At 45.2% G+C, this 24102-nt stretch overlaps 2 protein-coding genes across 6 annotated transcripts in view; both read right to left on the bottom strand.

Moving 5' to 3' along the window:
* The window catches only part of IGDCC4 (immunoglobulin superfamily DCC subclass member 4), a 43913-nt gene extending 41527 nt beyond the window's left edge, over positions 1–2386 (bottom strand). For 2 of the 3 annotated variants that reach the window (XR_010731201.1, XM_066275187.1), the window contains exon 1: positions 2180–2385. Coding sequence is in view for 1 of the 3 variants with exons in the window: in XM_066275187.1 (XP_066131284.1) it covers positions 2180–2249 (70 nt within the window). In the remaining 2 variants the exon portion in view is untranslated. Of the gene's footprint in view, positions 1–2179 lie in introns of all 3 variants that reach the window. The other variant, XR_010731202.1, reaches the window with a different exon arrangement.
* Positions 2387–19134: 16748 nt separating this feature from the next.
* The window catches only part of DPP8 (dipeptidyl peptidase 8), a 73220-nt gene continuing 68252 nt past the window's right edge, over positions 19135–24102 (bottom strand). For all 3 annotated transcript variants that reach the window (XM_066273490.1, XM_066273489.1, XM_066273491.1), the window contains exon 21: positions 19135–23286. In XM_066273490.1, the coding sequence (XP_066129587.1) occupies positions 23164–23286 (123 nt within the window). In that variant the 3' untranslated portion in view covers positions 19135–23163. The remainder of the gene's footprint in view (positions 23287–24102) is intronic.

The raw sequence follows: 24102 nt of genomic DNA, 5'->3' as shown, positions 1-24102 counted from the left end.
CTACCTGCTCCACTCTCACCCCTTGTGCTCTAAACTCAGCCAGGTCTAACTTCATTCAATGGTCTAAATTAAGTCACCTCTGAGCATTTGCACATGCTGTTCTCTCTGGAAAACTTTCCCCATCATTACTCACCTCCAGGGTTAACTCAGGCTCTGCAGTGAGCTCCATTATTCATTGCTTCCTGAAGGAAACGTTTCCTGACCTTTCCAGAGTATCTGTCAGGTCTGCCCCACCTAGACTGGAAGCTTTGCACCAGTGACCAGGTCTACCTCTTTATTTACTATATTGTAGGCACCAAGCACATGCTAGCCAAAAAGAAAAAAGTACTCAGCAAATATTTGTTGAATGAATGAATGACCTTGGTCCAGATCACTGTGGCTAGTCAGAACTCTATAGGAGTGTCCCAGACCTGCTCAGTTTTGCACAGCAAAGGTTTTGGGATGGAAGTCTGGTGCAGTAGTTGTGTTAAATATACACACTGCTGTTAAAGGAGCCCCAGATCTGTCCCTGCCACTGCCTGTGCAGTCGGAGCAGACAGAGACCAGGTCTCTGAGGCTAACTGAGCCCCTTGCCAGAGGCCCCACCAGTAATCATAATGCTCCAGTGCACTTCCCAGCCTTGGTACAGCTTTGTTGGGAAGTTCTTGGATAAGCCAAAGACACTGGGCACAACTATTCCTTAATCTCCTGGGTTCCAGGAGGGCAGACATTTGTCTGCCTATTCCTGCCCTCTTCACCTGACAACCCCGGGGCACTCCACACCCCTGGGCCAGCCTCGGACCCTGCCCCCAGGCGGCCTCCAGCCAGGTGGGCAGTCAGCCTAGAAAGGGGCGTGTCCTTATAGGGAGACAGTGGTCCCAGCAGTTCCCGGCACTTTCCCACTCCCGCAGATTGGGTTTTCTGGAGATCGGCCTGGGGCCGGCCAGGCGAAGGTTCCTTCTCCCTTCGCCATCCCTGCTCCCTCCCACGTGGCCTGGCTGAGTCTCTCTGGAAAGCCGCAGCAGCTGGAGAGAAATCCCCCTCCCCACCCCCACCTCCAAGTCCCTCCCCAACTCGCCCCGGACAGATCCTCAGCTCTCCCCTCCACAGGGAAGGAAAGAACTGGGCAAACAAAAGCGGGCAGCCCATCCCCCTCCCAGCCCTACTATCTGCCTTCCCCCTGGGTCGCCCCCCAAACGCACACAGGACAGAAAGTGAGATAGCTGGGGGCGCAAGAGGGAGCCCTAGGCATGGAGACTCGGGACTCCGTCACCCCATCCCCAGTTCTTTCTCCAGCGTGGACAACTCTGACTTAAACCCCAATCCCGAACTGAGGTGAGGGGTTGAAGGAGGCCTTGGTGACCTCGTCCACGCTTCCCTGATCTGTCCCTGGGGGGTGGGGCAGGAGTGACAAGCGTCCCATCCCGAGAACGAGTATTAGATACGTCCACAAAAGCAGCTGGTTTCCTGCCCTCTTCTTCTGTCCACTCCAGACCACGGGTTTGGGGTAGCAACACCCCATACACAAATACTCCAGCCCCAGGGCCACACCCACTGGGCAAAGTTGAATGTTTTACCACCACTAACCCTAGTCAATCAGAAATCTTCTGCTCTGTCCCCCCAACCCCCACCGGCAAGGACACTCCCCAAAAGACAAGGCCAAATATTAGCTCAGCTCCATAAACACAATCACACACGGTACGGTCTGGACACAAATGGAGGTGCAGACACACACACACCCCAGTCCTTGTCTTTCACACTCTTAACCCTGAGACACGCGCGAGCAAGGCAGAGCCCGCTTCGCGCAAGTCACCAACACCAACACCGCAGCCACAGCCCCGCGATGCCACGCCGAGACCATGGCACGCATTGCGGACACGTATGCCCGCAGAGCCCCTTCCCCACCCTCTGCAAGCGCGCGCGCACACTCACTCACTCACTCATTCACTCACTCACTCTGGACTCCGAAAACCAAGGACACACACCCCCTGCGGACAAGAGCTCCAAACGCCCCTGGTCGCGGCTCCCAGACCCCCAAACGCAGGCATCACAGGGACCTGGACGCCCAGACCGCGCCCCACGGACCCGATACTCGCTCCGGACCCAGGACGCACACCAGCCCCACAGCTCCACGCAACCCCGGGCGCGGGGGCACAGAGACCCCGCAGCCGAACGGGCCGGCCGCAGCGCCCGCCCTTACCGCGCGCGGCCAGCAGGCAGAAGGTCAGCGCGATGAGCCCGCCACCGCAGCCAGCGTCCCCCAGCGCCATGGGGCCGGGCCGGGCCGCCGCCACCGCCCCGCGCCTCCGCTGCCGCCGCCGAGGGAGGGTGCGCCGGGCGTCAGTGGCCCGGGGAGGCGCGGCGCCGCGGGCGGGGGCGCGGCCTCGGGGGCCCGGGACCGAGCGGGGGCCGGCGCGGGGGCCGGGGCTGCGGCCGCCTCGCCCGCCCCTCCATCGCCATCTTGGACGAACCACCGAGGGGGGCGCGTCTAATGAGTGCGGTCGCCCAGGCCCCGCGACCCTGCACCGTGCTGGGCTTTGCCTTGCTGGGGTCTGCACCCCAGTGCCTGGCCTCTCCCAGTAGCCTTGGGCCCCTGTTGGGCCTCTTGTTTCTGGGTCTGCTTCTTAGTTTCTCCTGTCTCAGGGTTCACCGGTCTCTCTGCTTTGATGTCTCTGTTTCTTTTCCCTGTTGCTGCCTCAGGGTCTCCACAATCTCGGTTCCAGGCTAAATGGAGGCAGAGTCAAGGCCTGGGTCTCTGGCCTGCTGTCCCCATCTTGCCTTTGGAGCCCAGTCCATTCCAGTTCAGGTTCTGTCCTGAATCCCAGTTAGCTTCTCCACGCGCTGTGCCAACAAATCCACTGAGGACATAACAGTTCCCTCCTTACCCCCATTTCCATTACCATTACAAGCTAAGGGCTTCTCTTGGCCTCCTTCCCCTGCTCTTTCAATAACCAACCCAGGAAGGGCATTTAAAATCTCAACCCTGAGCCCAGACACATTCAGCAGTCTCTGCAACCCTGAAAGGAACAAGGAAGGTTTGATTGCTTTCATTTTGCACATAGGAAAACGGAGGCTGGAGGAGGTGAAGACTTGACTTGCCTAAGGACATGAGGCCAAGGAACAGGACCAGAACCCTAGTTTTCCGACTCCAGAAGGTCATTTCCCACTCATTCTTCAACCGTGACTTTTCTATCCTACCCAGACTGGTTGCTTCAGTATTCCACAAATATTCCTTGTTCTAAAGCCAGGGATTCAATCTTCAGGCTAGGGTTGGAAACAGATTAAATGACCTATTTAAGGTCCCTTCCAAGACCAAGATGCTGTGGTGCTTTATTCCCTGTGTTTCCAGTGTTCCAATGACTTAGAGCTATTTGGTCTCCATACCAGGTTAGTGCCTTGCCCATCTGTTGCTAGTTAACCCTTAATAATGACCTGTACTTTACAGATCTAATGGGATCTGGCATTTATTCATTCATTGCCAGGTCCATCAGCAGCATTTGACTTAGCCAATCACTCCCACTTGCTTCTTTTAGTGATGTTATCTGGTTATCACGTCTTTAAGTGACATCTTTATACTGAAGATGCCTAAATTTATACCTCCAGGTTAGACCATCTCCCCTGAACCCCAGGCTTATCCAGCTACCTGCTCAACGTTTTCATTGGCTTGTCTAATAGGCATCTCAAATATAACATGTCCAAAATTGAGCTCTGATTTTCCTTATTAAACCTGCACCTACCACAGTTTCCTCCCACTTTGTTCCTAGCAGCTCCATCCTTCCTGTTGCTCACTCAGGTCAAAATCATTGAAGTCATCCTTGACCCTTCACTTTCAAGCTCTATCTTCCTACTACTACCTTGATCCAAGCACCTCTCACCTGAATTGTTGCAGTTGCCTCCTCATGGGTCTCCTTGTTTCTGTCCTTGTCTCCCTTCAGTCTTTTCTTAATACAACATCGAAAGTGATTCTGTTAAAATGTGAACGAGACTGTGTCACTTCTTTCCTCAAAACCTACCAGGCAGGGCCTCCTAGCTCAGAGCAAAAGCCAAAGTCCGTATTATGACTAGAAGGTCTGTCTGATCTGAAGGCCTGTTATATCTCTCTGATCTCACCTCCCACAACGTCCCCTTTGCTCACCACCTCTCCAGCTGCACTAGCCTCCTGGCTGTAACTTAATCTTGACCAGCCCCCTCCTTCCTGCTTCTAGACCTTTGCCCAGCTTGTGCAAGTCTGAAACTCTCTCCCCCACCACCTCTCCTGTCCTCACAACTTCCCAGACTCTCCCTATCACTTCTTTCTAACATGCTCTACATTTTACTCACTTATTATAGTCTGTCCCCCCAACCAGAATGTGGGCTTCATGAGGACTGGGATTTTTGTTTGTTAGGTTCACTGCTGAATTCTAAGCAGCTAGACCAGTATTGGCACTGTGTGGGTGCCAATGGCCAGGATAAAAGATATAAGTCACTACGTACAGGGACAATAGTGTCCTAAGTGGCATGGGATAGTAGGGAGGACAGGAGCAAGAGAAGGAGGGTGTAGTGATGGGTGTTTGAAGAAGAAGTCTTCACAGAACTGTTGATTGTTGTAGATGTTTGACCTGGGTCTTGACAATTTAAGGAGGGTAGAACCCAAGGGGGTGAAGGGAAGAAACAACCTCTGCAAAGACTCTGTGGTGTGAGAGCACAGGAAGTTTCCAGAAAGGGCAGAGCCAATAATGAACTATACAGATATTCCCGGGCCACCTGTTGTGAGTCAGGCCTGCTCTGGGCACTGAGAACACAGTGGGGCACATGGTTCTTGCCTGCATGGCACTGGGTCTAGTGAGGGAAACAGACAAGTAGAAAGGCAGCTGCTACAAGCTGTGATGGGACAGGAGGAGCGGGGGAGTCACCCTAGCCAGGTGTGAGAGGTGAGGTGGGGGAGGCAGGGAAAGCCTCTGAGAAAACAAACACCTGAATCCAGTGTAAGCGTATGTGAGAGGTGTGAGCTGGGCAGGAAGGATGACAGGGGTGAGAGAGGAATCCATACCCAGTCCCTCAACCCCTCTGACAGCTGTCAGTCCATTTTGAGCCTGTTTCTATTTTGTTAGTTTATTTTGTTCATTAGATTCCACAGATAAGTGAAATCATATGGTAGTTGTCTTTTTCTGACTGGTTTAATTCCTTAGCATAATGCTCTCCAGGTCTATCCATGCTTTTGCAAAAGGTAAGATTTCCTTTTTTTTTTTTTTTTTTCCAGCTGAGTAATATTTCATTGTGTAAATGTACCACAGCTTTTTTATCCACTCATCTACTGAAGGACACTTGGGCTGCTTCACAATGTTGGCTATTGTAAATAATGCTGCAATGAAATTTACTGATTTCTTTCTTTTTTAAATCAGTCCATAAAATACTCTATTATTTTCCCCTTTCAAATAGTACCATGGAACATCTTCAAATTGTATAGGGTATTCATGTGTATAGAGGGCCATGTGGGGCCAATGAACATGCTGAGGTAAACATCATTAGCCACTGTCATGGCTTGTATATTAAACAGCTTAAGCCTGACCTGTGGTGGCGCAGTGGATAAAGCGTCAACCTGGAAATACTGAGGTTGCCGGTTCAAAACCCTGGGCTTGCCTGGTCAAGGCACATATGGGAGTTGATGCTTCCTGCTCCTCCCCCCTTCTCTCTCTCTCTCTCCCCTCTCTATAATAAATAAATAAAATCTTAAAAAAAAAAAGAAAAAAAATTGAACAATTTAAACAGCTTAAATTGTTTTCCATTTTAGTTTTGTATATATTGTTTAATTTATAGCCTTATTAGACCATGAGAAATACATGACAGGAAGTATAAGGGCACTGATGGCTAGACTACAAAAGTCTGATGCTAAGGAGAAAATGATAATTTTGCAAATTTGCCTCAATTTTTGATGGAAAAGAATGTTATTGTCTTCTAATCAAAAGCATTAGTCACTAAAAACTCAAAAGCCAATGTTTAAAAAAATAAAATCTAGTGATAATTCAATCTAATTTGGCTTTTTGTTTATGAGAAAGGCACACTTATTGTATCTACAATGTTATTTGTGGAGAGGTACTTCCCAATAAGTATAAATTCTTTTATTTCACATTTCAGAATGAAAACTTAAAAAATTTATTTATTTTTATTGTAGCACATAATGGAACCATATCATGAAAACATTTAAAAATTTTTTATTTATGATTTTAGAGAGAGAAGAAGGGAGAGAGAGAGAGAGAAACATCGTTTGTTTCTGTATGTGTCCTGATGGGGATTCAAACCAGCAACCAGCAACCCAGCAACCTTCAACAGGATGATGCTCCAACCAGCCAAGCTATCTGGCCATGGGGAAAGCAACTTTTGTCTATTTTTTGACGCTGTGGTTAAATTTCAATGTATATTTGGTCTTCAAATTTGATATATAGTTTTGTTTGTTGACAATTGTGTTTTTTTTTCCAATTAATTTAAAATCAGCACTCATAGGCCTTGGCTGGGTGGCCCAAATTCAAGAAGCAATCAATGAGTACACAGCTAGGTGGAACCACTGAGTGGAACGATGGGTTGATGCCTTCTCTTTCTCTCACAGTCAACAGAAAAGTTAAAAGAAAAAAACTTAGCACGCATCTCTTAAATGGGGAAGAGGGCTTTTTTGTTTGTTTGTTTTTAGTGGGAGAGAAAGAGAGGGACAGACAGGATGGACAGACAGGAAGGGAGAGAGATGAGAAACATCAACTCATAGTTGTGGCACCTTAGTTATTTATTGATTGCTTCCTCATATGTGCCTTGGTAGGATTGAGGGGAACTCCAGCTAAGCCAGTGACCCCTTGCTCAAGCCAGCGACCTTGGGGTCATGTCTATGATTCCATACTCAATCCAGTGACCCTATACTCACGCTGGTGAGCCCACGCTCAAGCCTGCAACCTCAGGGTTTCAAACCTGGGTCCTCTGCATCCCGGTCCGATGCTCTATCCACTGTGCCACCGCCTGATCAGGTGCACAATATTCTTTAGTAAATTGTCTGGCTGGACAGTGAGCTCCTTGTGGCAGGCACCGTGTGTATCTTGCTCACTCTTGTTTTCCTGGCATCTTGCACAGTGCACAGCATATAGTAAGATCCCAATGAATTTTTTTTTTGTTTGTTTGTTTTTTAAATATTTTATTTATTTATTTATTTAAATTATTTTATTTTATTTATTCATTTTAGAGAGGAGACAGAGAGGGACAGAGAGAGACAGAGAGAGACAGAGACAGGGGGAGGAGCTGGAAGCATCAACTCCCATATGTGCCTTGACCAGGCAAGCCCAGGGTTTTGAACCAGCGACCTCAGCATTTCCAGGTCGATGCTTTATCCACTGCGCTACCACAGGTCAGGCCCCAATGAATTTTTTTTAACATATAAAATTCTTTTTTAAAAAATTTAAAATTAATTTGAGAGAGAGAGAGGGAGGGAGAGAGACAGTAGACAGAAACATCGATCTCTTTCTGTATGTGCCCTGACTGGGAATTGAACCCACAACCTTTGCATATCTGGACAATGCTCTAACCAAATGACCTATCTGGCCAGGGCCTTAATGAATGTTTTTTATTTAAAAACTTTTAAAAAAATTTATTTATTGGTTTTAGAGAGAAAGGAAGGGGGGAGGGAAGAGAGAGAGAGAGAGAGACAGAAAGATCAGTCTGTTTCTGTATGTGTCCTGACTGGGGATCAAACCTGCAACCTCTGCGTATCAGGATGATGCTCCAACCGAGTGAGCTACCCCGCCAGGGCAGTGAAGGTTTTTTTTTTTTTTTTTTTGTATTTTTCTGAAGCTGGAAACAGGGAGAGACAGTCAGACAGACTCCCGCATGCGCCCGACCGGGATCCACCCGGCACGCCCACCAGGGGGCGATGCTCTGCCCTTCCGGGGCGTCGCTCTGTCGCGACTAGAGCCACTCCAGCGCCCGGGGCAGAGGCCAAGGAGCCATCCCCAGCGCCCGGGCCATCTTTGCTCCAGTGGAGCCTTGGCTGCGGGAGGGGAAGAGAGAGACAGAGAGGAAGGAGGGGTGGGGGTGGAGAAGCAAACGGGCCCTTCTCCTATGTGCCCTGGCCAGGAATCGAACCCGGGTCCCCCGCACGCCAGGCCGACGCTCTACCGCTGAGCCAACCGGCCAGGGCCCAATGAAGGTTTTTTAAAAAGTTACTCCTTCATGCAAAAAATGATGAAAGTTTTAAATCACTAAGGGAGTTCTCAAGAGAGCATATTACTGTGAAAGGGGTTTGGATATCCAAAAATGTTGGGACGCACTTGCCTGAGTAAGCTTTAAGATCTTGGAAGGCTCTGTGACTCTAAATCAAGAATTTATGGACCACTTGCTCTGTAGGACCAGCAATCTATGTAGCACCATATCATTGTAGAAAAGACAGCAGAATCCACTAGGGTGGTGGTTTAAATATAGGTGTACAAGTTCTTTGACACTCCTCCTGTCAACAAGTAGAGTCTGCCTCCCCTCCTTTTGTACAGGCTGGCCTTAGTGATCCATTTCCAAAGGATGGGATGTGGAGAAGGTGATGCTGCATGACTTCCTAGGTTTGTTATAAAAGAGGACACGGCGCCCACCTGGCTTTCTCTGGAGGACATGTGCCTTTGGAGCCCTGAGCTGCCATGCAAGAAGTCTAGCCACCTTGAAGCTGCCATACTAGAGAGCCCCAGGGAGGAGACCACATGGAGATAGACATGACGCTGGGGAAGTCCCAGCTGTTTTAGCCACGGAGCCAAGTGTGTAAGTGCCACCTTCCCAGTGTCCGGCCCAGCCACTGTCCGACTCTGACCACATTGGAGACCCTGAGCCCAGTTAACCCCCAGCACTGTGAGAGGCAGTAAAAATAGCAAATGGTTGTTGTTGTTTTACACCATGACATTTGGGATGGTTTGTACTAGGTAACCAGAACAACCACTGGAGTCCTTAGTGTACCTGGTTCACTATTACAACTTGCACTCTCTTTCCCATTCATCCTCTCTTACGGAATACACAAAAATAGATAAGATTATATCTTCAGAGCCTTCATATTCAAAACTACCCCTCACACTGCGTCTTGGCTCAAACCCCGTGGGCAGGTGGGTTGGGTCCCCTCTCACCCTGGGATGCCTCTCCACCTCTTCCTGATCATTAAATTGCTGACCAATTTGTGGAATTATGGGATATTTAAATTTTCTTCTTTGTGCTTTTCTATGTTTTCCCCAAATTATCTAGAGACAGATTGTTTTCGTAATTAGAAATAGTAAATGTAACTGAGAAGAAAAATAATACATACACTCTTTGGTTTGGGCTGACGAAGAAGTTCTGGGAATAGTGGTGACGGTTGTACAACAGTGTGAGTTTACTTAATGCCCCTGAACTGTCCACTTAAACATGGTTAAAATGATAAATTTTGTGTTATGTATATTTTACCACAATAAAACAAACATATATTAATCCCGTACAGCTCAACTCAAACCCCAGCTCCTTCAAGGTGACCGTCTAGTCCTTACCCATCTATCCATTCTGTCCAGTAGGCGCTGGATTGTCTCTGCCTGGATGGCAATTTCTTCATTTACATATGTCATTTATTTGTTTCAGCGTTGGGTCTCAGATAACACCGGAAGCTCCTTGAGGGCAGAAACGAGGGCATCATACAGGTGGTCATGCCTACAGTACACTTAACAAAACACACTTCCGTAAAGAATCAACACTATAAATGGTGGCAATGTTCTCAGACTAGCCAGTCAAAACCAACTTCACTCATTAAATATCTAAAATGTTGTATGTTGGCAATGATATTATATTGCAGAAAACCCCCCACTGGAGATAGTAGTAATAAACAGAACAGAAAAAAGATAGCCCTGGCCAGATAGCTTGGTTGGTTAGAGCACCAACCTGATCTGCAAAGGTTGCCAGTTCAATCCTCAGTCAGGGCCCTTATAGCAACAGATTGATGTTTCTGTCCCTCTAGCTCTCTCTCTTGCCCTTCTTCTCTCTCTAAAATCAATAAATTTTAGAAAACCAGAAAAGAAATCAATGGAAAGGTTTGGGACTGAATTAGTGAAAAAAAATTATTAACTCGGTAAAACAGAATGTTCTGCATTTCTGCATGAATAAAAATGATTCAGCAGTGGTAGAGCGTCGGCCTGGCGTGCAGAAGTCCTGGGTTTGATTCCCGACCAGGGCACACAAGAGAAGCACCCATCTGCTTCTCCACCCCTCCCCCTCTCCTTCCTCTCTGTCTCTCTCTTCCCCTCCCACAGCTGAGACTCCACTGGAGCAAAGATGGCCCGGGTGCTGGGGATGGCTCCTTGGCCTCTGCCCCAGGCGCTAGAGTGGCTCTGGTCGCAACAGAGCGATGCCCCGGAGGGGCAGAGCATCGCCCCCTGATGGGCAGAGCGTCGCCCCTGGTGGGCCTGCCGGGTGGATCCCAGTTGGGCGCATGCGGGAGTCTGCCTGACTGTCTCTCCCCGTTTTGGCTTCAGAAAAATACAGAAAAAAAAAAAATGATTCAGTTTATTACATGACTCATCTCTACATTTACATAATCTTTTTTTAGCACACATGCAAGGGGGACAGAGAAAGAGACAGAGGGACAGACAAGGACAGAGAGGAAGGGAGACAGATGAGAACCATCAACTCGTATTTGCAGCACTTAAGTTGTTCATTGATTGCTTTCTCATATGTGCTTTGACCAGGGGGCTCCACCTGAGCCAGTGACCCCTTGCTCAAGCCAGCAACCTTGGGCTCAAGCCAGAGATCTTGAGCTTCAAGCCAGTGACCTTTGGGCTCAAGCCAGCAACCATGGGGTCATGTCTATGATCCAACACTCAAGCCAGTGACCCTGCACTCAGGCTGGTGAGCCTGCACTCAAGCTGGTGACCTCTGAGTTTTGAACCTGGGTCCTTAGCATCCCACATCGACACTCTATTCGCTGTGCTACCACCTAGTCAGGCCATAATTTTAATGATGTAACCACTGAATATTAGTCTAAGTGAAAACCCGTAGAACTATATTGAGAAGATGCGGGAGATGGGATGTATGTGCGTTTGGTGGAAATTGGAGAAAAAAACAGCCAAATTTGAATCTTTCATAGTGGGATGCCACTTGATAATGCATAATAACTGAAAAACAAAAAATAAAGAAACACAGAATAACATTACAAATCTATTATTTAGAGATTTGTTTTAGAACTTGAATTCTTAAGCTATGTGCTTGTATAACCATAATAAATTAAAACTAAGGGAGGCCCTGACCAGTTGGCTCAACAGTAGAGCGTTGGCCCGGCATGTGGAAGTCTTGAGTTCAATTCCTGGCCAGGGCACATAGGAGAGGTGCCCATCTGCTTCTCCAGTCTTCCCCCTCTCCTTTCTCTCTCTTTCTCTCTCTCTCTCTCTCTCTCTCTCTCTCTTCTCCTCTGCAGCCAAGGCTCCATGGAAGCAAAGTTGGCCTGGGCACTGAGGACAGTTCCATGGCCTCCACCTCAGGTGCTAGAATGGCTCCGGTTACAACAGAGCAACACCCCAGATGGGCAGAGCATCGCCCCTTGGTGGGCATGCCAGGTGGATCCTGGTCGGGCGCATGCGGGAGTCTGTCTGTCTGCCTCCCCTCTTCTCACTTCAAAAAATACAAAAAAAATTAAAAACAAACAAACAAACAAAACTAAGGGAGAAAAAGTGATGCAGGTCTTTATTTCATTTACAGGATGTCCTCCTGCCTTGAACCATCCTTTCTCATGAGCTCTCTAGGCAGACACTGTACCATGTGTCCCGTTCTCATCACTGCCTTGCTGCTCCCAACAGCTAGCTTCTACCTGGTACCACGGCTCCTCCACACCCACTTCTGCTCAAGGCCAGCTTGCCCAGCAAGCCTGGGATTCAGATGGCTCCTTTCTGGTCCTTGTTTATGAAACAAGGACCTGTAGAAACATCCAGCACAGTGGGCTGTTTGGCCTGTCCTCTCTCGAGGTCTCTGGATGCTCTGCCTGCAGCTGGACACACTGATCAGGATCAGGATGGGTGAACTACTTTCAGCAGACCTGGAAGGCAGGTGACTCAGGCCACATTGTCCACCCCTCTTTGGAAGCTGCACCCTCTCCTGCTGGAGGCCAGGGTCCTCTCCTTAGGTTCCTACCTGGTAGCCTTCTTCCTCCTCAGTTTCCCTGGCAAAGTATCTTTATGCCATGGCCCTCTCCTTCGGTCTCTCAGACTGAGCCAGTTGAGGCGAAGCAAGCAGGAGAGCGGAGCACACACGCAGCCCTTGGCTCCCATTACTCAAGGCCTTTCATACTCCCTCCCCAGCACCCTCACCTTTCTCCCCCATCCCCACGCAGATTCCTGCCTCCCAGTGTGCCAGCACCCCCTCCCTTTATTCCTTCATGTTTCTGTGTAAAGTATGCTCATTGCCTGGAATGATTTCCTCACACCTGGGAAAACTCACTCCTTAACACCTGATTCAAATGCCTCCTCCTTTGTGAAGCCTTCCCTGACCATCCTCTTTTCCACTGCGCAAAGATAAGAGCTCGTGCTTGTTGAGCTTTGCAAGTGTTTTCTCATATCAAAAATCACAGCAACTCCATAAAGTGTTATCATCATTACTCCCAGTTATAGAAGAGAAAGCTGAAGCAGAGAAACTTAAATCACTTGCCCAAGGCCACACAGTAGGAAGTGATTCCGTGGAAGACAGGATGGCAGGCTCTCTGGGTCAAAGCCCACACTCCTTCCTAACTGCTGTCCTGCTCTGCCTTCTGGGGCTCACACAGCCTTCGACATCTCTCTCTTTGCACTGACCCTCTTGTTCACATGTCCATCTCCACTTCTGGACTGAGAATCCTTTGAGAGTAGAGAATGTGTCTGACCCCTTGAGGCATCCTCAGATCCCCAAATCCCTCAGCATGAGCCAAGCCCATGGCAGCTGCGCAATTCACGTTGCTTGCTAATAGATGAGTGAAGTCAGGATTAGCATTCCACTTCTGCACTGTGACCCCGGGCAGGACATACAACTTCTCTGGGCTCTCATTTCTTTCTGGGATGGAGGGATATGGAGGAATAATAATATCACCTAACTGAAGTCTCCTAGCTTATAGTGAAGATCAAATTGAACATGATGCTTTCATATGGAAAAACTCTGAAGGTGGTGGGGACACTCACTATACAAATGTCAACAGTTGGTATTCAGAGGGAAATGTGTCACCTGCTCAAAGGTAAAACATGTTATCCCTAACAAGGGCCTTACAGTTAATGACATCTTTATCCTAATAATGTGCAATTCTGGAAGATCAGTTCTTGGTAGGCAGGTGGGAAGTATCTGAGGCCAAGGCAAAGTCCGGTCACCCCCATGGGAGGAAGGCTTCTTTCTGTACCCACCCTCCTTGCTCATGTCCCAGAACCTGCTGTTCTCCCAAGATCCCAGGGGCTGAGTCATGTTCCTCTTCCCACCCAGCATCCGTCTTCTCCCCAGGGATTGCGCCTGACAGCTCAGGTCCTGGAGAGCAGACTGCTCCCACTGGCAGTCTCACATTTCTTGGAGGGGGTAGGGTCAGATCAACAGCAAGAGTGCCAACTTAAACTTCATAAATCACTCCCAAGCCCCAATCCCATGTGAGGCCTGTGCTTGGCAATTTGGCCTTGCTGCCAAGTCTGAAGGAAGTATTAGAAAGCCACCGTAGGGTCCGAGGTTAGAGAAATAAAGGACTTGCTCAAGATCACAACTGCTGGACTTGAACCCATCTATCAGATTCCAAACTGTCTAGTCTTTCCCAGGCTCCCCCTTATTTCTCTGGGCAAGTTCAGAGAGAGTCATATCCAAGACCCACCCAGTACACAAGCATTCTCAGCATAAGCTCAGTCCCTGAAGGAACTCAGATTTCAGGCAAATACCGTATTTCCTTGATTCTAAGATACATACTTATTCACATTTTTGTATTTCTCCTATCAAGCTGTTACAAACAGTAACATCTTAGATTTTAGAAAATTTAGTAGGCATTCAAGTTTTGTGCCTTTGGGGAAGTCACTTGACCTGCCTATACCTCCAGGCAGTTGAAATCAGTCTGACTTTTGGGGCCAGCTCTGCCACTTGACAGCTTGTATGGCTTTGCAGGCTTTGCTGGGCCTCAGTTTCCCCATCTGATGGGAGGAGTCCTGGTTTTTTGAGGGGTTGCCTCTTTGAAGCTGCAGAACGTGTTCCCATTCACACAGAAGTAGAAGGCTGAGCTGTTGCAGGGGACATCCAGACCGGAGGGCCTGGCGTCCTGGGGTCTCCCGGCAGCAGCCTCAGCCCCCTCGCTTTAGCAGATCCCTCTGCCGGCTCTGGTTTGGGAAGTCACGACAGAGCTGGAAGGCCTGGGCTCAAGCACGGACTTTCTCTAAGCAGCTCAGATGGCTACCGTATCATCACTTCCCGGCGGTGGGCCTCAACCCCTCATCTGTAAGTAAAGCAGCAGATGAGGTGATTTGCAAGAATCTGTTCTGGCTCTAACAGTCTGTGGATACAATCTTCCACTGCTCTCCCCCCCCCCCCCCCAGCTCTGTGGATACAATCTTCCACTGCTCTACCCCCCCCCCCCCAGCTCTCTACTCTGGTTGCACATTAGAATCACCTAGGGAACTTATAAAAAAAAATTTTAAGAGATGGCAGACATACTTCCCACCCCTACTCCCACCCCCTGACGATTAATTGATCTCAGGAGGGACTCAGACATCAACATTTTAACAGCTCCCTTGGCAACTATGATAGCAATGAGGCCTTAGAAGCACCTCTCCTCCAGACCTATAGCTTCAAAGAATAAAAACTCCAACGATGGTTCAAAGAAGGAGTCCTAAAAGCTCAAATTAGGGAGATTTTGGTTTCTTTTACAGTCTTACAAGTGAAGTGATGGATGGGTGCTTAAGAATCTGTCACCTATCAATCAGACAACTGTAATTGAGGGAGGTCAAAAACTTTTTTTCATCTGAAAAATTTTTGGTACTCAAATATCTAATAAGTGATTCCTATATATCTCTGTAGTAGGTACGACTGGAAGAATTAACCAAGTATAATACAGTGCCTGCTCTCAGAGTGTAATCTAACTGGAGAAACAAAACCAGGGGCAAACAGTACGTTATAAAATGAAGTGCTAAACCCGAGATAACGTTTATTGAGTCCTTTATATTGCTTGCCAGGCACCAAAGGCTTTATAGTATAGTAAATGAACTTAATCTTCACGACAGACCATTAGGGAGGGTTCTAATTCCTATTTCACACATAAGGAAACTGAGGGTCAGAACGTTATGTAAATATGCCTAGGCCTGTAAAGCTAGCAAGAATTAGAGGCAAGAATTGAAGCTAGGCTCTAAAGCCAATGCTTGGTACCATTTGCCATGCTGCCTATCCCAGGTGGGGAGATTCCCACATCCGCTAGGTGGGATGCCAAGAGAAACCTGGGTCTGACTTCAAAGCATGTGTTCTTCTAATGGAAGAGGAAACCCTTAGGAGGCTTGTGAGTAAGGATCCCGGGTGAGGGAAAGTGAGGATAGGTCGGGGGACACAGGGTCTTGAATGTCAGACACAACCCAGGGACTGGAGCAGCAAAGAGAATTTATCGTGGCTTTGAGTGGCTGTGTCCTGCTGGCTAGTTAGGTGGGAGGTGAAATTGATCTTGAGAACAAGGGGTGGGTCCCCCTTCATCTTTGTTTTCTCATAGCCTAACAGAGGCTCTGCACATGGTTGTTACTAAATATTGACTGAGTGAAAAATTGAGAACTGCTTCTTCAAAGTCACTTGGAATTCTTCATCTTCACCTTCGACTCAGGCCACTGAAAGAGCTGCTGCAGTTACCTGGCGTGACGTCGCAGTCCCAGACTGAGGCCGAGCAGCAACAGGAAGGAGGGTGCACAGTGGAAACAACGCAAAGCAATTAGCTGGCATGGCAACACATCATTATGTATCCAACTGAACTGGACAGTAGCATTCACATGCATGCTTACAGTGCAACTATGACCGTATAGATGACCACAAACCAAGTCAACGTGAAAAGTTTATTTTGTAGAAGGGCAGTATGGGTTCCAGAAACTACCTGGCTAGAGGACCTCCCTGCAAAGAAGGGTCACCAGTGACTAGAATGTTAAAATAAACTGTACCATTTCTGTAGGGTGCTTTTCCAGTGAAAGTCAGAGGGGTGGGAGAAATTCCTGGAACTGGCTAAGGACAACTATCCTTGCTCTTTCCCCAAACTTCTATTTCAAGAACTCAAGTCTGGGAGCCAATTTAGAGAGCATCTTTCAGTAAGAAGCACACAGCAAACTCAACAATCACATTACCTGGGTCAAAGCCGAATCCCATCCAATTCATTTCAGAGAAACTCAACTTCTTCCAGAGTGGCAAGGCCAGTCCACCAGATCTGTGGACAGAACTAGGCTGATGAACACTTAAATCCCAGTAATTCCCCAAACCACTCAAAGCCCAAAATAAAATTATGGTTGCATCTCATACTGCAGCTGTTTCAACTCTGCTCACCCAAAAAGTACTAGAGGATCAAACATTGTTTCCTCATAACCACTGAGTGGGTGAGGTTAGTCTGAAGGGAAGGCAAAAGGCTTCAAGGCCATAGCATAGCTCAGGGGTCCTCAAACTTTTTACACAGGGGGCCAGTTCACTGTCCCTCAGACCATTAGAGGGCCGGACTATAAAAAAAACTATGAACAAATCCCTATGCACACTGCACATATTTTAAAGTAAAAAAACAAAATGGGAACAAATACAGTATTTAAAATAAAGAACAAGTAAATTTAAATCAACAAACTGACCAGTATTTCAATGGGAACTATGCTCCTCCCACTGACCACCAATGAAAGAGGTGCCCCTTCCGGAAGTGCAGCAGGGGCCGGATAAATGGCTTCAGGGGGCCGCATGCAGCCCACTGGCCGTAATTTGGAGACCCCTGGCATAGCTCTTGCTCTGATCTGACTGCGGCATGGGAGCCCTAGTCTTTGGGAAGTCTGCACCTCAGACCCGTCTTTGCAGAATGCTTATGGCCATGTTGAAATCTGGTTTTTGATTAGCATTAAATCCAGGCAGCATTAAAGAGAACAAGGTAGTCTAGAAATTCTTAGAATGCCATAAATGGGTTATGGGTGTGTTGAGTATTAATCTCTTTAGAGCTTGGGTGGGCCTGGCCGGTCACTTCTGGCTGCAAGCAGTCCCAACAGGTTAATCCAGTGTACCTCAGTTTATCCCAGGCTAGCATACAAATGTCTTTTTTGTGGTCATGTGGTGAAAAGTATAGGAAGCATTGCTCTATAGCAGTGGTCCCCAACCTTTTTTGGGCCACGCACCGGTTTAATGTCAGAAAATATTTTCACGGACCGGCCTTTAGGGTGGGACGAATAAATGTATCACATGACTGAGACAAGCATCAAGAGTGAGCCTTAGACGAATGTAACAGGGAATCTGGTCATTTTTATTTTATTTTTTAAATTTTTCCGAAGTTGGAAATGGGGAGGCAGTCAGACAGACTCCCACATGCGCCTGACCGGCATCCACCTGGCACGCCCACCAGGGGGCGTCGCTCTGCCGCAATCAGAGCCACTCTAGCGCCTGAGGCAGAGGCCACAGAGCCATCCTCAGCGCCCGGGCAAACTTTGCTCCAATGGAGCCTTGGCTGCGGGAGGGGAAGAGAGAGACAGAGAGGAAGGAGAGGGGGAGGGGTGGAGAAGCAGATGGGCGCTTCTCCTGTGTGCCCTGGCCAGGAATTGAACCCAGGACTCCCGCTCTACCACTGAGACAACCAGCTAGGGCCGAATCTGGTCATTTAAAAAAAATAAAACATTGTTCAGACTTAAATATAAATAAAACAGAAATAATGTAAGTTATTTATTCTTTCTCTGCGGACTGGTACCAAATGGCCCATGGCCCGGTACTGGTCCACGGCCTGGGGGTTGGGGACCACTGCTCTATAGCATTACTGTTCAAAGATTATCTTTATTCCTAATAATTTTTGTATACAAATTTAAAGTTTAAGACCTGAATACATAATACAGCAGTGGTTCTTTAAGATCATAATCTGTTTGAGAATCTGATAAAACTCAAGTCTTTCTTCCCAGAATGCATCTCCATTCATTCATGCAATATTTTGCAAACAACTTCAAAGGGTTACAGAATCCAGATTGTCTGTTCTGGAAGGATTATCAGACAAACTAAAAATAAATAAAAATTTTAAACTTTTTCGAGGTATCCAACTGCACTAGACAGTAGCATTCACATGCATGCTTTTTAAAAACTGCAGCATGTTTGACCACGCAGTGGATAGAGTATCGGACTGGGATGTGGAAAGTTGCCAGCTTGAGCGTGGGCTCAAATGGCTTGAGAAAAAAAAAAAAGCTTACCAGCTTGGACCCAAGGTCTCTGGCTCGAGCAAGGGGTTACTCGGTCTGCTGAAGGCCCGCGGTCAAGGCACATATGAGAAAGCAATCAATGAACAACTAAGGTGTCGCAACGAAAAACTGATGATTGATGCTTCTCATTTCTCTCCGTTCCTGTCTGTCCCTATCTATCCCTCTCTCTGTCCCTGTAAAAAACAAATAAAACAAAACAAAAAAACCAAACTGCAGCAGCTCTTTCACTGGCCTGAGTTGGAGGTGAAGATGAAGAATTCCAAGTGACTTCAAAAAAGCAGTTCTTAACTTTTCATTCAGCAAATATTTAGTAACAACCATGTGCAGAGCCTGTGTTAGGCTATGAGAAAACAAAGATGAAGGGGGACCCACCCCTTTTTACTTTACTAATTTTCAAGGAGTTCATCTGCTTCTTTCTCCCCACCCTTTCTCTAGTATGGCTTCAAAAGACCAGAGAATTGTCAAAGAAAAGTATGAGAAAACTTGAACTCCCTTAAAATTTCCTAGGGAGCATGCAGGAACCACTATCTACTCTAAGTGGCATTCCCAAGAAACTTCCAGCTGCTGAGTGTTGGGAACCACTTGCAGGTATGAAGTGGTTCTCTGTATACCCCCTTGGGTTTGGATGAAATTTTGATTAGTGTTTATAGGACTAGAAGCTCCACGTCATCCTTACAGTCTCCCTTCTCTATTGTGAGCACATGACCTTGTTCATATGCATTCATCACTCCACACTTGCCACCAATCAAGGCAAAATTGTACAAATGGGATAAAGGAACATTTACATCAATTAATTTTAGCAGCATCTTTATTGCAACAAAGAACCTGTAATAAAATGCAACAAAATTAATGTTTTGCTTTACATGATTAAAAGCTATGTAGCTGAAAATGAGAAAACCCATAAACTTACTGGTGTGAGACATGCAATTCCTTTTATACAAGTCAATGCTTAAAACAGCAGGCACTTTATGTTCTAAAATTAAAGACCTGAACTCCAATTGTGCTGAATACAATATAAATTTGTATTTGAATTATTTAAAAACAAAATACAGACGCTACTTTTCTCTGTCTGTGAGGGGCTTCTGAAATGATGAACTAGAGCTGTCTCTTGACAAAATATGAAAAGCAGGAGCCAGCACCTTGCACTAACATGTCTCCATATTTTAGGCTGTATGATGGACTGGTGAGGCTGGGAGGGGTAGGAAGGTGGAAATCACGCAAGTTCCCTTGTCCCTTTATGTCTGCTGGGATTGGACACTCAGACATCTTAGTTTAGACAGGGCCGTGTCTCTTCTTACTTCAAATAGCTATAAGTTGGGATCCCGGGCTTAAGCAAGCTCTCTATATCCCAACCCCCAAACCCCCTGCTACACCAAGGAAGACACATTTAGTATAACAATTTTAATTAACTTCAGAATATCATATACTAATGAGAAGTACTGCTTCATTAATAAGCATGCTTAGCATTTACTTTAGAATGGAAAAATTAACCATTTTATGTTACCTTTAAAATGTTTCATAGGAATATATTAATAAATACTTCTTTTAAAATTTGCCTTTTCTACATATTTAACTATCATGAGTCAGGATATCTGGATGGAGTCTAGTACCAACTGAATATTAACTGGCCATGGGTTTATATTCTTCTCTCTATATACGTAGGTTTCTCCTCTAACAAAGAATATTAGATTATATCAAAGATATAAAGCTTGAAAAATGTATGATTCTATAATAAGGAGAGAAGAGATCTTACAGGAATCATTTCACCTAAAGAGAGAACGATGTTACAGAGAGGTGGGATACACCTTCTGTAAGGAATAAAACAAGTAGTAAAAAAAAAAAAAAAAGGTAAGCATCATTATCTGTATCTCATTCTAAAAAATAATACATGCATAGTGACTTCATCCTCTGCACGAAGCTTTGGAAATGAACCAGGAATGGCACAGAGGGAAAAACCTTCATTCCAAAAGGACTCTCCAGACAAAGGGGACACAATTATTGATACCTTCTTCTTCCTTTAGAGTGAGAAGTGACCTATAGTTATCACAGATGAGCAGCTGCTTAACTATTGTTTTAGGTCCTTATAAATCAGTCCAGTGTAAAAATCGTGCATTATTTCCTTAATTCAACTCCATTATCTACAGAAGAGTTTCGTAAAGTAGCCTACAAACGACTTGCTTTAGAAACACCTCGAAAGCTTCTTAGAAATGCAGATTCTAGGTCTCTGCCCAAATAAACCAAATCTAAATTTCTAAGAGTGAGGTTCAAGATTGTGTTTCTTTTAGTTAAGTATCCCAGATGAATCTTAGATTTTGAGGCCCACTGGTTCAACAACGCACAAGCAAATATACCTGCCAATGGTTGATCAAGTTCACCCACTTATCAAGCCTACATAAACCTTGTTTGAAGTTTAACCTAGTGTTTTTTGGCTCTCATCAAAACTGCTGCTACTTTTACATACTCCTGCTTTTTAAGTTGTTACCTGTAACAAGGGACCAATAGTTTTAGTGATATTTCTACTGATGGCTTGAATTGACTATGATGTTTTTCACATTGGTTTAAAAAAATAAAATTCAATCCAGCTGTCTTTCTGCAAGTGAGTTCAGTCAGGTATTTTCCCCCCTTTAGAAAGAGATTGGTGTTTAAGCGACTGGGAATTGTAACAGAAGCATTCTTTGTGATAGGAGGAGGAGAAGGCAAGATGCAAAAGGAAAACCAGAGAATTCAAGAGTGCATGATGTTCTTTAAGGTTTGTAAAATAAGAGATGCTATTTTGAAGAAATAGCCTTAACGAGTAAAAGGCTTCAAAAGAGAAGCTGTCTAAAAGCCACTGTCCATATAGTTCTACTTTGTGTATCTTATAAGGATAGATCCTTGGAGGCCAACTAGTCCACAAACAAAAACCACCTTCAAACCATCAGAAATATACTTAAGTCATGTGGGAAAATACTTTCTTGGGGAAAAAAAGTTACCCAAATCAATTTAATTTAACACTGAAAAAATATAAACAAATCTTGGCATGGGAAAATATCATAAACAAGAAAATTAATACATATACAGACAAAGGGGACAGGTGTGGGACCTATCATACAGTATAAATACACAAACAGCAAAACCTTCTCCTCCCCAAGGACAAAACCACCAGGTCATCCTGACATTTCTGGACTCCCCCACCTTTCACCTGGCCTACCTGTCTGCCACACAGACCCCATTCTTGCTCTCTATGGGAGAAACCTACTCTGTGTAGTGGTAAGGGGAAAAAAGCAATTTTTCTCAGAGCATTGTTTTAAAAGTACTAGTATCAATTTTCCAAACACTGTGGCTTGTGATAAAAAGGGCCAACTCATAGGTGCCTTCTCTGTCCCTGGCTCCCAATGTGACCCAGCTAGCACCCCAAGACTCTTAAGGAGGCAGATCTCAATCAGCACTTTAAAGTTTATGAGCCCTCCCAATAGTCAAGGGCTAGAGCAAACCCAGGAAATGTCAAGGCCATTCAAAAAATTGCTGATAGGCTTTGATCACTGAAAAAGAGAGACATGGCTTGTTGGGGATCAGTTTATGGTAAAGAAGTTGTTTTGGAAACCTCTTTATTGTGTATCACAATACCTAAATTATGCTCAAATAATTTTAAAAAGATAAAGACAGTTTAATTTGTTAGGCTGCCAAAATGAAAAGTAACAAAAAATTCAAATTAAAGAAGTAACTTGTAAGGAACTTCTCTCCTGAACATTATAGTCTACAACCATGTTGGCAAGAGAGTAATTTTTAAGTTCTGGTTTCCTTAACATTCTAGGGATATTTTTCATGAGTACTTTTGGTCAAATTATACTTCTGCTCAGTTCTGAAGCAGAGCCTCCCCTTCTCCTCTGCCTGTCACTCTCCACACCCTGGTCTCCCCGCCCCACTGCGACGCTCTCCCACCGCTCTAAGATCCTGGAGCATTTCAATAAGGAAATACCCAATGGAAACTGGCACCACTAAATTTTCTGAAGAATACACATGAATGTGTACTTTTTCCTTTTCCTAAAAGAAAAAAAAAAGTTACCTGTAAATATTTAAGCTCTAATCATTTGATTAAAATTTCTGCCTGTAATTATTAATATTATAAGACTAATTAAATCCATGCTACATACAATTATCACCTTTATGAGAAAGGAAAAACTCACTCTGTCATATTAAAGAAAACTATTTATACTAGATACAGTTTTAAAATTGGCTAAAAACCGGACAGATCCTGAATGAAACAAAGTAAGTGTCTTTAGGAGGCCATTAACTTTTCCTTGAAAAATCATTAATGACTGGTTAAGTCACAGGTTTAATAGTGATTAGTTCATAACATGCTGGATACACCCCAAGCAATGAAGTGTAAGCTAGTTAATTATATTTAAGTGCTATCAAATCTGTAACTAGTCAGAGATTCTGGAATTGAACCAAACCAATCATTAATAGCATCATATGTTAACAAATTCAGAAGTATATTGTAAAAATACACTAATTAAGTCCATGAGGTTTATAATGCTATTAAAAGTGAAAATAGGTAATATGGATACATAGTGCTAATGTCTCATTTCTTTCCGTAATTCTCAAGGTATTGCTGGGTCCCTTAGAAATATGTTATTCACTTCTCTGTGTGTATGGTTAAGGTATTAGATTACTACCCACAAGCTGCAGATGCCTGCATGGCACTAAATACACTTTCAGTGGTAGATGTTACATGGCAGGTATCAAAATGTGATGATCAATTCTGTGTTCTCTACTGATTAAACCTCCTCATTTGGTTAAACAGCCAGTGTATACCAGAGTTCTACACAGGTCAAAATTATATCACTTTCAGAGCAGCAATATGTGATCCAAGGTTTTCTTGAAGGTAGTGCAAAAGATGCAGTTCATAATGTTCTCCCGATTCAGGAACTCTTATGCTGTGTCTCTCCTGAGGGTAGATCTTAACCAAAAATCAAAATACAAAAAGATAAGAATTTAATAATACATCTCCTTCCAAAGCTTTCCAGATATTTCAACCGCATTAATAACACATAGAGCATACCTTTGCCATAATATTATACATATACAACCTATTTAAAGACTCCTGTCCTCTTTTTATTTTTCATTAACAGTTTACATTCAGTGTTATTTTGTATTAGTTTCAGATGCACAGCACAGTGGCTAGACAATCATATACTTTACAAAGTGGTCTCCTCCCGGATATTTCAAGAATCCACCTGGCACCTTACACAGTTATTATTATACAATGTTACTGGACCATATTCCCTATGCTGTACTTTACGTCCCCATGACTATTTTGTAACTACCAATTAGTACTTCTCAATCCCTTCCCTGTTTTCACCCAGCCCCCAATCCTCCTTCCTTCTGGCAACCATCAGTCTGACCTATGTATCTGGGAGTAGATATTTTACTCTTGAGTAGATATCTTGTTTTATTTTGCTCTTTAGATTCCACATAAAAGTAAAATCATATGGTATTTTGTCTTTGTCTGACTTATTTCACTTAGCCTAATAATCTCTAGGTCCACTCATGTTATTGCAAATGGTAAGACTTCATTCCTTTTTATGGCCAAGTAATAATCCACTGTATATATTTATGTACCACAGCTTGTTTTTATCCACCTGTTTAGTAATGGGCACTTGGGTTGCTTCCATATCTCGTGTATTGTACATAACTCTGCAATGAACATAGGGGAGCACATTCTCTCAAATTAGCGTTTTGGGTTTCTTCAAATATATATCCAGAAGTGGTGTAA

This window comes from Saccopteryx bilineata, chromosome 4 (assembly GCF_036850765.1).
Source record: "Saccopteryx bilineata isolate mSacBil1 chromosome 4, mSacBil1_pri_phased_curated, whole genome shotgun sequence".
In the NCBI taxonomy this organism is placed as follows: domain Eukaryota; kingdom Metazoa; phylum Chordata; class Mammalia; order Chiroptera; family Emballonuridae; genus Saccopteryx; species Saccopteryx bilineata.
The sequence above is the reverse complement of the archived record's forward strand: the minus strand, read 5'-3'. Positions and strand labels throughout refer to the sequence as shown.